Here is a 14042-nt window from a genome sequence, read left to right as displayed (position 1 = left end):
TGGTGACACGCACTTCAGGGCGAGTCCGGGGAGCTGGCACAGGATGTACCGGACTGGGGAGGCGCACTGGCGGCCTGGTACGTGGAGCCGGCACAAGTGGCACTGGACTGTTGACACACACTTCAGGGAGGGTGCGGGGAGCTGGCACAGGACATACTGGACTGGGGAGGCGCACTGGAGGCCTGGTGCATGGAGCTGGCACAGGTGTCACCGGACTGGTGACACGCACTTCAGGGCAACTAAACTCGGCAACAAAAAGAAACGTCCCTTTTTCAGGACCCTGTCTTTCAAAGATAATTCGTAAAAATAAATAACTTCACAGACCTTCATTGTAAAGGGTTAAACACTGTTTCCCATGCTTGTTCAATGAAACATAAACATCTAATGAACATGCACCTGTGGAACGGTCGTTAAGACACAGCTTACAGACGGTAGGCAATTAAGGTCACAGTCATGAAAACACTAAAGAGGCCTTTCTACTGACTCTGAAAAACACCAAAAGAAAGATGCCCAGGGTCCCTGCTCATCTGCGTGAACGTGCCTTAGGCATGCTGCAAGGAGGCATGAGGACTGCAGATGTGGCCAGGGCAATAAATTGCAATGTCCGTAATGTGAGACACCTAAGACAGCGCAACAGGGAGACAGGACGGACAGCTGATCATCCTCGTAGTGGCAGACCACGTGTAACAACACCTGCACAGGATCGGTACATCCGAACATCACACCTGCGGGACAGGTACAGGATGGCAACAACAACTGCCGAGTTACACCAGGAACGCACAATCCCTCCATCAGTGCTTAGACTTTCCGCAATAGGCTGAGAGGCTGGACTGAGGGCTTGTAGGCCTGTTATAAGGCAGGTCCTCACCAGACATCACTGGCAACAACGTTGCCTATGGGCACAAACCCACCGTCGCTGGACCAGACAGGACTGGCAAAAAGTGCTATTCACTGACGAGTCGCAGTTTTGTCTCACCAGGGGTGATGGTTGGATACGCGTTTATTGTCGAAGGAATGAGCGTTACACCGAGGCCTGTACTCCGGAGCGGGATCAATTTGGATGTGGAGGGTCCGTCATGGTCTTGGGCGGTGTGTCACTGGACTGAGCTTGTTGTCATTGCAGGCAATCTCAACGCTGTGCGTTACAGGGAAGACATCCTCCTCCCTCATGTGGTATCCTTCCTGCAGGCTCATCCTGACATGACTCTCCAGCATGACAATGCCACCAGCCATACTGCTCGTTCTGTGCCTGATTTCCTGCAATACAGGAATGTCAGTGTTCTGCCATGGCCAGCGAAGAGCCCGGATCTCAATCCCATTGAGCACGTCAGGGACCTGTTGGATCGGAGGGTGAGGGCTAGGGCCATTCCCCCCAGAAATGTCTGGGAACTTGCAGGTGCCTTGGTGCAAGAGTGGGGTAACATCTCACAGTAAATCTGGTGCAGTCCATGAGGAGGAGATGCACTGCAGTGCTTAATGCAGCTGGTGGCCACACCAGATACTGACTGTTACTTTTTACAAAAAGTATGTCAAGTATTTTATTGAATTAATGAGCAACGCCGGAGAGAGGATGTGAGGAATTCACACTCCTCACGCAGGCTTTATTCTTACCACTGGATAGTGTGCAGCTAACGACATTTTAACCAGACTATTTGCTACATGGAAGGACTACCTGAACTTGTCCAATAAGAACACTTGTTTTTGTGTTTTCTGTTGCAAAACATTCTGCTACGGTGTGCATTAATGAATAGATCCCATGCTCCTCACTATCATGGCAGTGTCCACCTGCTCCGCTGGCACCCCGCATAATTAGTGATCGGTGAATAATAGATGTGGCGGATGAGGGAATGCTAATGTCTGACCCCTGACTGTGGGGGTCTGTGGCGGCGTGGTGCTGAGGCGTCGCTCACGGTCAGGATGGGGCCGTCTCTCTCTCTCGGTGTATGCACTAATCTGTCAGGATTGATTCCACTTGGAGTTTAATACAGGGCTTCTTCCCACCTGCCCTCTGGTTGGCTGCTCAGTCTCACATTAAATGTGATATTTAACAGAGCGTGTCTGTATTCAGTGTCTATGAAGAGTGCTACAAGAGAAAGCTTCCCCTGTGGATTTTCCCTCTTGACTTCTTGGTTCCTGTTGGGTTTAATTACAGACCAACACTGCCGTGTATTTAAGTTTTACTTACTGCCGTTCTCACCCACCCATGTTGTTGTTTATGAGGATAGGCGGCACGTTGTATGGTGTGTGTTCTGAAACAGAGCAGCTGAACAAAATCTAGCTGCACTCACTGTAGGGGTTAGGTTTGTTTATGTGTTTGCATTGGTTTAAACAGAGAGGAAGAGGTGAAACGAGAGGGATAACTGACCAAAATCTGTCTTCTCCAGTGGTTGCCGTTTTTTTACTCACCACGCGATTCGTTTTTGTATGGAGGTAAATGAGTTTGGTCAACAAAAATATAAAAGCTTATTTGCTACATGAGTTTATTTCATCGAATATACGTTTTGTAATGCTTAGGTTGTTACGAGTGTACTGATATAAGTAGAACACGTGACATCCCGGTATCTTTGAGAAAAAACACTTTATTTCAGAGTTGTGCTGTTAGTGCCATCCGGGATCCTTGGGACATACCCTAAACCCTAACCCCCATCCTAACCCTTACCTTAACCATAACCGGTACTTTAACCATTTTAAATTTCAACTTCAATTGGTTAGGTACGTCCCAAGGATCCCGGATAGCAAGGACCGTTGTGGTTGTTCACACGGGTATCTGCCCTCTCATTAGCTAGAATGGTCTCACCTGACGTTTCACAATTTTGTTTTAGCCCTGAACAAGCATATCTGATTAATCTAATTGGTTGACAAGTTGAATCAGGTGTGCTTGCTCTGGAATAGATCAAATACAGTCTTATACTCAGTTGGCCCCTCCCCGGATTTTGTGATAAATATTCTACAACAAAGCTTTCTTAGTGTCCAACAAGCTTTCTCTACTCTTAACCTAGTTATGAACACCTCCAAAACAAAGGTGATGTGGTTTGGTAAGAAGAATGCCCTTCTCCCCACAGGTGTGATTACTACCTCTGAGGGTTTAGAGCTTGATGTAGTCACCTCCTACAAGTACTTGGGAGTATGGCTAGACGGTGCACTGTCCTTCTCTCAGTACATATCAAAGCTGCAGGCTAAAGTTAAATCTAGACTTGGTTTCCTCTATCGTAATCGCTCCTCTTTCGCCCCAGCTGCAAAACTAACCCTGATTCAAATGACCGTCCTACCCATGCTAGATTACGGAGACATAATTTATAGATCAGCAGGTAAGGGTGCTCTCGGGCGGCTAGATGTTCCTTACCATTCGGCCATCAGCTGTCCCTGGTGGTCTATTGGTTAGGATTTGGCGCTCTCACCGCAGTGGCCCGGGTTTGTTTCCCGGTCAGGGAATGAATACATTTTTTGGTGAGGCAGGTAGCCTAGTGGTTAGAGCGTTGAGCCAGTAACCGAAAGGTTGCTAGATTGAATCCCCGAGCTAACAAGGTAAAATTGTTACCTATTTCCTCTCTGTCACGGCACCACTCCAAAAGATAAATAAAACACATACACACAGTCATATTAAATATATACATTCAATTTACATTTCCACAGACTTCAAAGTGTTTCCTTTCAAATGGTACCAATAATATGCATATCCTTTCTTCAGGGCCTGAGTGTTAGATTTGGGTATTTTATTTTAGGTGAAAATTGAAGAAAAGGGGGCTATCCCTAAGAAGTTTTAAGAACACATTTTTATTTAGATCTGGTAGAAGAAAATACAAAGAAAAAAACTTTTTTTTCTACCACCATCTTTGAAATGCAACAGAAAGGTCCCAAATCTAGCCATCACTCTGGTTGTAATTGGGTCCACAAATGGCAGCAGTGTATGTGCAAAGTTTCAGATGGATAACTTAAAGTATGAGCAAACTACATGACATTTAGAGTGAAGTCACCCAGGTACTGTCACGACGGATGAAAGGAGAGGACCAAGGTGCAGCGTGGTGAGAGTACATATTCCTTTTATTAGAAAAGACGCCGAACAAAGCAATAAACACTACCCAACAAACCGTGAAGCTAAAGGCTATGTGCCATAAACAAGTAAACTTTCCACCACACAAGGAGGGAAAAGGGCTACCTAAGTATGGTTCTCAATCAAAGACAACGATAGACAGCTGTCCCTGATTGAGAACCATACCCGGCCAAAACATAGAAAATAAAGACCATAGAAAAAGGAACATAGAATGCCCACCCTAGACACACCCTGGCCTACCCAAAATTGAGTAAAAAAACCTCTCTATGGCCAGGGCGTGACAGGTACATTTGGGCATATCGTGAAGGAGACATTTACATTCATTTACATTCATACATTTTATTTAATTTTTTTGTTTTTTGTTTTTTAGTTTAGTTTTCTTAATTTAGTTTGGTTTTTAACCTTATAGTCCACTTAGGAGCCTACAACAAGTCACAGTAAAACATGAACATTTTTAACCATAACATTTTTGACATTTTTTTGTATACAATCTACATTAACTATCTAAATGGACCAAAAAGAGACAATATAAAAAACTGTCAATGTCAATGTGAGAAAATTATGGTAACTAGTCTGGCTTTAATTCAGGTTAATAGTTTTATTTTTCCAGACCCCCCTCCACACACACACAGAAAGAGTGGGTCATCGTCATTTTGGTCAAGGCTCTCTATGGCAGGTTCAGCAACTGAGGGAGCTAACTTAAATGAGTAAGCAGCTGATGTGCCAAAAAGCTGCAAAACATTATCAGGCAGCTGGTGCTCATAGCAAGCCTCACCAGACAGCTTCAGTCCATATCGAATGTACAGGATGGAGTTAAGGGTCTGCAAGGACATCCCATTTCTAAGTTTGCTTTTTACCACACTCATCTGGCTGAATACTCTCTTGACTTCAGCATTCGAGTGTGGCAAGGACAACACAGACACAGCACCCATGGCAAGTTCTTGAAACGGGTTGATATCAGCTGCATCCCCGAAGTTCCAAATCTCACTCCAGAAGCTCAGTGTGTTTTTTGTCTCATTCCATTTACTAAGATGGATGGCACGCCATTGCTGGACAATCTTGTCTATCTCTGCAGGGGAGTAGCCAACCAGCTTGGCTATTTTTTCTATTTCTCCAGGGCTCTTATTGTGCTTTAGAGTTTCCTCTACATTGACATGTACTGCAATGCTTCGATGTTGCCCGGCAGTCTCACCCTCAACTCATTAGTGAGGGGGATGGTGAAGGCTACACACCGCTTTCGGGACATTGTTTTCATCCTCAGGCGCAAGGTGGAGCTTAGCTGCCTTTGTCTCAAAAAGGTAACCAAGGTATGGTTTGGGACTGATGTATCCATCTATTGGCCCTTTGAGTACATCAACATTTGCCAGTGGATTCAGCACCCTGCTGCTCACAAACTTGATCAGGCTAACCAAGCTGTCAAGTAGCTTAAGAGGATCTACTTGCTCTCCCTCAAAAGCCTTGATGGCCAACTGTACCTCACCCAGCACTGACTTCAAAAAAGTCAGAGACAATATGTTTTGAGGATCACTGTACATGGAGTATAAAACCTAAGCCATGTAGCAGTGTTCACTGGACTTGGTGACTGCTAAATGCTGCCTAAGCTCCTCCCACTGGTCCAAAATGCATGAAACCGCGGGTTCAATGGAAACCCAACATGTGGCACACACCTTGGTTATCTGTAAAGTTTTCTCCCCACAGTTGATGGTATCATATATGGCCTTGTAGGCCTCCCTGCGCTTTGGAGACACTGAACACCAGTTATAAGTCTCTCGTACCAAGTACTCCACACAACGGGGGATGGTGTCATTGGAAGCATGACTTACAGCAAGCTGCAAAGAGTGGCACACACAGCGAATAAGAACCAGATATTTGAGGCCATACTCCTCCTTCAGCACTTTATGGACCCCATTGTTAATCGCCGTCATAACAGAGGCATTGTCAGTCCCTATCGCCAGGAGTTTCTCTTTTTTAAGACAACACTTCTCGAGGAAAGCCACAACAGCACGGGCTATAGATTTGGCATCTCCTCCCTCCAACTCAACAAGCCCCAGAAATGTTGATACAGTTACCTGCTTGGTGTCACTAGAGTACCTCTTCACAACCCCCAGGTACTTAGAAACACTTACATCCGTGGACTCATCGAGGAGGAGGCTGAAACGCTGGTCACCCACATCTGTGACCAACGTTTTCAGAAAGTATGGTGCTAGAACACCATTAATCATTTCTGTGCACTTTGTCCTGTGCATTTTGAAGTGGGTAGTAGCAGTGGAGTCTGAGAAAGCAGCTCTACATGCTTCTCCAATGTGACCACATGCCAGCATGGAACAGTGTTCAGCGATAGCTAATGCCATGGTGGCCTCAGCCTCTTTTGCAGAGTACATTTTTTTTACCATAAATGGCAGCTTGTTTTGGGTGGAACTGTTATAAGGCTTTGCCTTTTGACTATGTTTTTGAGTTGTCATGTGTTTTTTTACCTCACTAAGTTTGGCGTAGAAATCAGCCTTACAATACAGGCAGTATGTCCATGTATCATCTCCAATAAACAGCTTCAACCAGCCTTTGAATTCAGGGTTTGATTCCCACTCCTTTCTGTATTTTTGAGTGTACAGTTTAGACTGAGACATGATGAGCTAGCCAGCTAGATGTTTAGCTTATGTCACAGAGAGGCACACACACAGTGGACAAGGTGAGTAAGTGACTGAGGCTGTGTGAGTCAAATGCAGTGATTTATTTTTGTGCAGTGATTTATTTTAGACAAAGAACATTTTACATTTACATCCCGCCCTGAATGTAAGCCAGGGCGGGATCAGCCAGCAGCGGCTTCCCGCATGCACGATTCATTTGCAGTCTGGACATGGACCGGTGAACATCTCCTGCTCTGACTGCAGCTGGGATGGACTGCGGCGCGAGGACTGGGCTGCCTGTGAGTGCTTTGGGACGGGGGTGGGGTCCACGGCAGCACCCGCTGCTCGTTGAGAAGAGTAAGAACAATACGTGCTTTCACATCAGTTTCCAAAAGTTTCCAATAACACCAGAAAAAGTCGCTAGATTTGTCGCTAGTCGATTTTTTGAAAATGTGTCGTTAGAGGGTTCTGAGTACTCGCTAAATATTGCGACAAAGTCGCTAAATTGGCAACACTGGACGAGACGCCTATCCCTAATTTAACAAAAAAAGGTTTTATTTGACCTTTATTTAACCAGGTAGGCCAGTTGAGAACAAGTTATCATTTACAACTGCGAGCTGGCCAAGATAAAGCAAAGCAGTGTGACAAAAACAACAACACAGAGTTGCACATGGGATAAACAAAAGTACAGTCAATAAAAATAGAAAAATCTATATACAGTGTGTGCAAATGGAGTAAGGAGGTAAGGCAATAAATAGGCCATAGTAGTGAAGTAATTACAATTCAGCAAATTATCACTGAAGTGATAGATGCACAGATGATGATAACGGACTGGCCTAGTTAAATAAAGGTTAAATCATTTTTTTTGAATTTTTTTTATTAAATCAGATTTGCCACCAATTCTCCTTATAGGACACATCACTGCACTCTATACACCTCTGTAAACTGGTCATCCCTGTATACCCGTCGCAAGACCCACTGGTTGATGCTGATTTATAAAAACCCTCTTAGGCCTCACTCCCCCTTATCTGAGATATCTACTGCAGCCCTCATCCTCCACACACAACACCCGTTCTGCCAGTCACATTCTGTTAAAGGTCCCCAAAGCACACACATCCCTGGGTCGCTCCTCTTTTCAATTCGCTGCAGCTAGAGACTGGAACGAGCTGCAACAAACACTCAAACTGGACAGTTTGATCTCAATCTCTTCATTCAAAGACTCAATCATGGACACTCTTACTGACAGTTGTGGCTGCTTTGTGTGATGTATTGTTGTCTCTACCTTCTTGCCCTTTGTGCTGTTGTCTGTGCCCAATAATGTTTGTACCATGTTTTGTGCTGCTACCATGTTGTGTTGCTACCACGTTGTTGTTATGTTGTGTTGCTACCATGCTGTGTTGTCATGTGTTGCTGCCTTACTATGTTGTTGTCTTTAGGTCTCTCTTTGTGTAGTGTTGTCTCTCTTGTCGTGATGTGTGTTTTGTCCTGTATTTACATTGTATTTATTTTTTATTTTTAATCCCAGGCCCCGTCCCACAGGAGGCCTTTTGCCTTTTGGTAGTCCGTCATTGTAAATGAGAATTTGTTCTTAACTGAATTGCCTAGTTAAATAAAGGTTAAACACAAATAAAATAAATACATTCATAGAACGGCTGTGGGTCCCCGAGGAGAGGTTTGAGAACCACTTCTTTAAACCATTACTCAAACACCAGCCTGAGGCATGTAAACATGGGCACTTGCCCAATTCCTTTCTCCTTGCCTCCTTCTCAAATCCCATTGGAGGAGAGGGTTCGAGGGGAAGGTCCTTGGATCTTCTCTACCAATGTGGTTTAAGAACCTTGTGAGGAGAGACAAGACACAAGGAATCAAGAAAATACTAACTGAGAAAGAGCCCTGGTCCAGCTTGCTCTGAAACTGAAACCAGCAAGGCTCCAGTGGTGAAATGGTTCCACTTGGGCAGCACTGACAAAAGTATAATATCTGACTCTGAGACTGTAGAGAGGGAGTGATCAGTAGGGTGACATCTGGCGATGTGCGATGAGAGAGCAGTATCTGATGGCACCTAAAACAGTTTTGCCTCGCTCTGCATCTCTCTCACGCTCTCTTTCCTTCCGTTCTGAGGTACTTTATGAGAGGAAGACGAGTCATTTGTGGTTGTTATTCTCTTCCTCACACCTCCATGGAGGGATGGGTGAAAGGTGATACACGTTCACGCTGAGCTCATCCTGCTGGCCACCCCCACACACCAGCTTTGCTGCGAAAGAAATGAGGGATGGACGTAGACAGACAGACGGACGGAGGAGAGAGAGGAGAGGAGAGAAAAAGAGGCAGATTGGGGGAAGTTATTTCTTAATGAGACCACTGATGCTTATAAAGACGTGTTATAGGGAGAGTAGGGAGATAGGGAGAGTTTATAGGCTGTGCCTGGAAAAACTTGCTTCCGAGGTCTCTACCTCGCATCTCCTCCATGAGCTTTGAGAGGGAGCTGAGAAATCGAGGAAACAATGACGGAGTAGGAAATCATTAAGCATACTATATAAAAAGCATACACTATAAAAAATGAAATCTAAGCGAACCTAAATATCTTATATTGAGTGATAATTCACCTAAATGTTTTATTTTCTTTTACCAAGCTAAATTATCTAACGTCAATGGCAGATTGTTTGGTTAAAATAACCAAAACTAAGGCTTAATACCAGTAATTTATCTTATTTCAAGATTTTTTCAAGATATTTTACCTCAAGACAATTAAGGTAAAATATCAAAATATCTTGAAATAAGAAAAATTACTTGTATTAACCAAACAATCTGCCTTTTTTTAGGTTAAAATAAGCAAAATTACCTGCAAATGGTAAGACCAAAAACACATTTTAAGTGAATTATTACTCAATATATAGATATTTAGGCTTGCTTAGATTTTCACTTTTTGCAGTATAGGGAGATATCAACCATGCATATCAACCACAATACCATGCAATGGATACCTCATCTTTTCTTTTCCTTCTCTGTTTTGGATCAATAGTACAAACCTAATAGAGCCCGACGTACTTTTCTCCCCTGCACTCACCTCAGAACGTTGAACAAATACATTATTCATTGACTGGTATAAGAAGTAAAGTAATTAGACATTTATCTCGCAAATAATATCGGAGCCTCTACTGTGCCGGTGACCTTGCCTATAAATTTATGCCATCTCAGACTTGCCTCGAATGGCTATGGCAAGAGAGCAAAATGTATTCTCACGACAAAATGAGCAGAGGAATGGATTTTTCTCTTCACAAGTATAAGATGTCAAGGGGTTTTAGGAGCGCTGGTTGATTAATCGTCAAGTTTATAACTTTACTCGGAAGCCTTTCAGAAGGGCAAAGTCAAACTCTTATATCTATTCTCGTTGAGTATACCAAGGAATATAGGCTCCTCAAAGTGGCAGTCTGCTAAATATTTTAAGATCAATTGACGATTAATCTTCAGTGTTTGCTGTATCATAGTTAGCCTTTTCACTGCCAGTGTTAAATTGTTTGATTATTCCTTCTCTCTCTCTCCACTCCTTCTCTTCCTCCTCAATCTATTCTTCCCCCTTTCACCCACTTCCTCTTCTCCCTATATTGTTTCACTACTCATCCTCTCTTTCTGACTCCCCTACTCACCTTCCTCTACCTCCTCCTACATCTTCCTCCTCCTACCCCTCTCAGGCCATCATGGCCCAGCTGCCTCAGGAGGAGAAGGCGAAGATCGCCGAGCAGGTGGAGAGCTTCCGGCAGGAGAAGTGCAAGCTGGACGCCGAAGTGGCCAAGTGGGACGACAATGGCAACGACATCATCGTCCTTGCCAAGCAGATGTGCATGATCATGATGGAGATGACGGACTTCACCAGGTACAGTAACAATGTGGCTAAAGAGAGCCTAGTTGAAGTGACTGGTATTCCTTATGAATGTCAATGTAATAATAATAATGATAATAATATAGAATTACTAGAGCGGGTGTCACCATTCAAGTCAACAGGTTTGTTATGGGTGGACCAGTGGCCATTTGCAAATGATGCATAACAATACCATGTCAGCTATATTTGAGTGCGCCCGTAAGTTTACCAGTAAAATTGCCATGGACAGAGGCTCTATATACCCATTCTAGTAAATATATTTCTATGGTAGATCAATTCCCTAAAACCCATAGCACACTTCAGCAGGGCGCGTCTTTGTGGAATATTTAGATATTCGAAATATAGTAAAAGAAACATGTAACAAACAGCTGAAGTTTAGAATAATAATGACAATGCTAATGTCTGCAACATATCACTACATTTGCCTACTAAACGTGGCCCTCTCAGGAGTGTGCCCCCCCCCCCCAGACTTCTACACCAATCACGTCACTCCTGTATGCCCCCCCTCCGACCGGGACTTCTACTATGTCAGTCCCAAATCAGCCATACCTGGGGTGTAGTCATTACGTCTTGCAATGGAAACAGTTTACCATTGAAGTACCAAACGGAAGCCAACAGAACGAAACCGGGAGGGACCTAGATGAATTTAATAGAACTCTTGTTTTCGTTGAAAAACATTTTCCGTTTGGAGTAAACAGTTTATGTTGCTAAAACGTTTTGCAAAAGACAAAACATTTTGCAACAGAATCGGCTAAATGAATACACCCCTGGGGTCAATCAAGTATTTGACCCCCTCTCAATCAGAAAGATTTCTGGCTCCCAGATGTTGAGAGGGGGTCAAATACTTATTTCCCTCATTAAAATGCAAAACATTTTTGACATGCGTTTTTCTGGATTTTTTTGTTGTTATTCTGTCTCTCACTGTTGAAATAAACCTACCATTAAAATTATAGACTGATCATTTCTTTGTCAGTGGGCAAACGTACAAAATCAGCAGGGGATCAAATACTTTTTTCCCTCACTGTCGAGTCGATCAGGCTGTCGTGGAATGTTGTTCCACTCCTCTTCAATGGCGATGCGAAGTGTGAAATATCTGTTAAGTATGCAGGCCATGGAAGAACTGGGACATTTTCAGCTTTCAAGATTTGTGTGCAGATCCTTGTGCATTATCATGCTGAAACATGTGGTGATGGCGGCGGATGAATGACACGACAATGGGCCTCAAGATGTCATCGTGGTATCTCTGCATTCAAATTGCCATCGATAAAATGCACTTGCATTTGTTGTCCGTAGTTTATACCTTCCCATGCCATAATCCACATTGTCTGCGGTTGTGAGGCTGGTTGGATATACTGCCAATTTCTCTAAAATGACATTTCTCTAAAACTACATTGGAGTTGGCCTATGGTAGAGAAATGAACATTCAATCTCTGGCAACAGCTCTGGTGGACATTCCTGCAATCAGCATGCCAATTGCACGATCCTTCAAAACTTGAGACATCTGTGGCATTGTGTTGTGTGACAAAACGGAACATTTAGGGTGGCCTTTTTATTGTCCCCAAAACAAGGTGCACCAGTGTAATGTTCATGCTGTTAAATCAGCTTCTGGATATACCACACCTGTCAGTTGGATGGATTATCTTGGCAAATGAGAAATGCATTTCAGCCCATGGAAATTGGGACCAACACTTTTCATGTTGTGTTTATATTTTTGCTCAGTTTAGTATCTTATATGTTCCTTACCTTCATAAATCTCCTTTGTTGTGTTAATGGTTTGCCATGTTCTGTTGTTCCCAGTTCCTAGCCATGCTAATTTGTCCTTTGTGCATTCATTTGAATTGAAGTATTACTAGTTATGAGTGTGACTAGTATCACTATGGGTAGGATCAGCAACCACACCCAGGCAACTCACTTCGCTACAGGCTGTTCGGGCTTTTTGTCACAGCCCAACACTAAATCAAATAAAATCAAACCCACATGATTCAACAAATCAACAAATAAAGAAGCCTTTGATTGGATGAATCAAGTGCTTTAGTGGCTAGGCTGGAACAAATCGAAATCCAGTTCCTGCTATTGGTCAGGATAACAGGTGTGGGCTGGGATTAGGCTGTGTAGACCAGCTGTCACGTCCTGACCAGTAAAAGGGGTTATTTGTCATTGTAGTTTGGTCAGGGCGTGGCAGGGGGTGTTTGTTTTGTGTGTTTCGGTGTTTTGGTTTAGGTTCTATGTTTTCTATTTCTATGTTTAAATCTAGTTTTCTATTTCTATGTTGGGTTTTTGGTAGGACCTCCAATTAGAGGAAGCTGGTTGTCGTTGCCTCTAATTGGAGGCCATATTTAGTTGAGGTTTGTTTCACTTGTGTTTTGTGGGTGGTTGTTTTCCTGTATAGCCTGTGTTGCCTTACGGAAATGTTTTGTTTGTTTTGTTTAAGTGTGATCTTTAAATAAATTAAGAAGATGAGCACAATACCTGCTGCGCCTTGGTCCTATCCTTATGACGCGCATGACAGAACCACCCACCAAACAAGGACCAAGCAGCGGGGATTGGAGCACCGAGGAGAAGGATGGACGTGGGAGGCAGAACGACGTTTCTGGGAGAGAAAATTAAGGGAGCTACATGAGGCCGAGAGGCATCGGCACACAGGGAGTTGGACAGAGTCAGAGTGGAGACCTGAGCCAACTCCCCGTGCTTATTATGGGGAGCGATGGATCAAGGAAGCACCTTGTTACGCAGAAATGCACATTGTGTCGCCCATGCGCACGCACAGTCCGGTGCAGCGAATAAGGGCTCCGCAGCGTTGCCGGGCGAGAGTTGGCCGGTAGCCAGGAAGAAGTGTGCCGGCACAACGGATCTGGTCTCCAGTGCGTCTCCTCGGCCCAGTTTACCTTGTGCCTGCTCTACGCACGGCAGCCCTCATTCCCCAGCAGAGCCCAGTTCACCCTGTGCCAGCGCTCCGCCCGTGCCGGTCTACAGTGACCATCCAGCCAGGACGGGTTGTGCAGGCCGTGCGCTCCAGACCTCCAGTGCGCCTCCAAGACCCAGTGTACCCTGTGCCTGCTCCGCGCACTCTACATCCAGTGCGCCACCATAGCCCGGTAAGGCCGGTGCCTGCTGTGAGCACGCGGTCCGAAGTACGTCTCCCCAGTCCAGTGAGACCAGTTCCAGCTCTCTGAAGTAAGCCTCTAATGATGGTCAATGGTCTGACGTCTCCAACGTTAATCCATGGCATGAAGCCTCCAGTGATGATCCATGGCCCGGAGCCTGTAGTGTTAATCCATGGCACGAAGCCTCCAGTAATGATCCATGGCCCAGAGCTTGTAGGGATGATCCATGGCACGAAGCCTGCAGTGATAACCCATGGCCCGGAGCCTCCAGTGATGATCCATGGCACAAAGCCTCCAGTGATTATCCATGACGCGGAACCAGTAGTGATGACCCATGGCACGGAGCATGCAGCGAAGGTCCCCAGTCCGGAACCTCCAGCGAC

The 14042-nt window shown here is 44.6% G+C and overlaps 1 protein-coding gene across 1 annotated transcript in view; it reads left to right on the top strand.

The window, feature by feature from the left end:
* The window catches only part of LOC115202084 (catenin alpha-2), a 688845-nt gene that overhangs the window by 652007 nt on the left and 22796 nt on the right, over nucleotides 1-14042 (top strand). Inside the window, exon 15 of the mRNA XM_029765967.1 lies at nucleotides 10368-10549. Within this exon, the coding sequence (XP_029621827.1) occupies nucleotides 10368-10549 (182 nt within the window). The remainder of the gene's footprint in view (nucleotides 1-10367; nucleotides 10550-14042) is intronic.

Source organism: Salmo trutta, chromosome 11 (assembly GCF_901001165.1).
Source record: "Salmo trutta chromosome 11, fSalTru1.1, whole genome shotgun sequence".
Lineage (NCBI taxonomy): Eukaryota > Metazoa > Chordata > Actinopteri > Salmoniformes > Salmonidae > Salmo > Salmo trutta.
The sequence above is the reverse complement of the archived record's forward strand: the minus strand, read 5'-3'. Positions and strand labels throughout refer to the sequence as shown.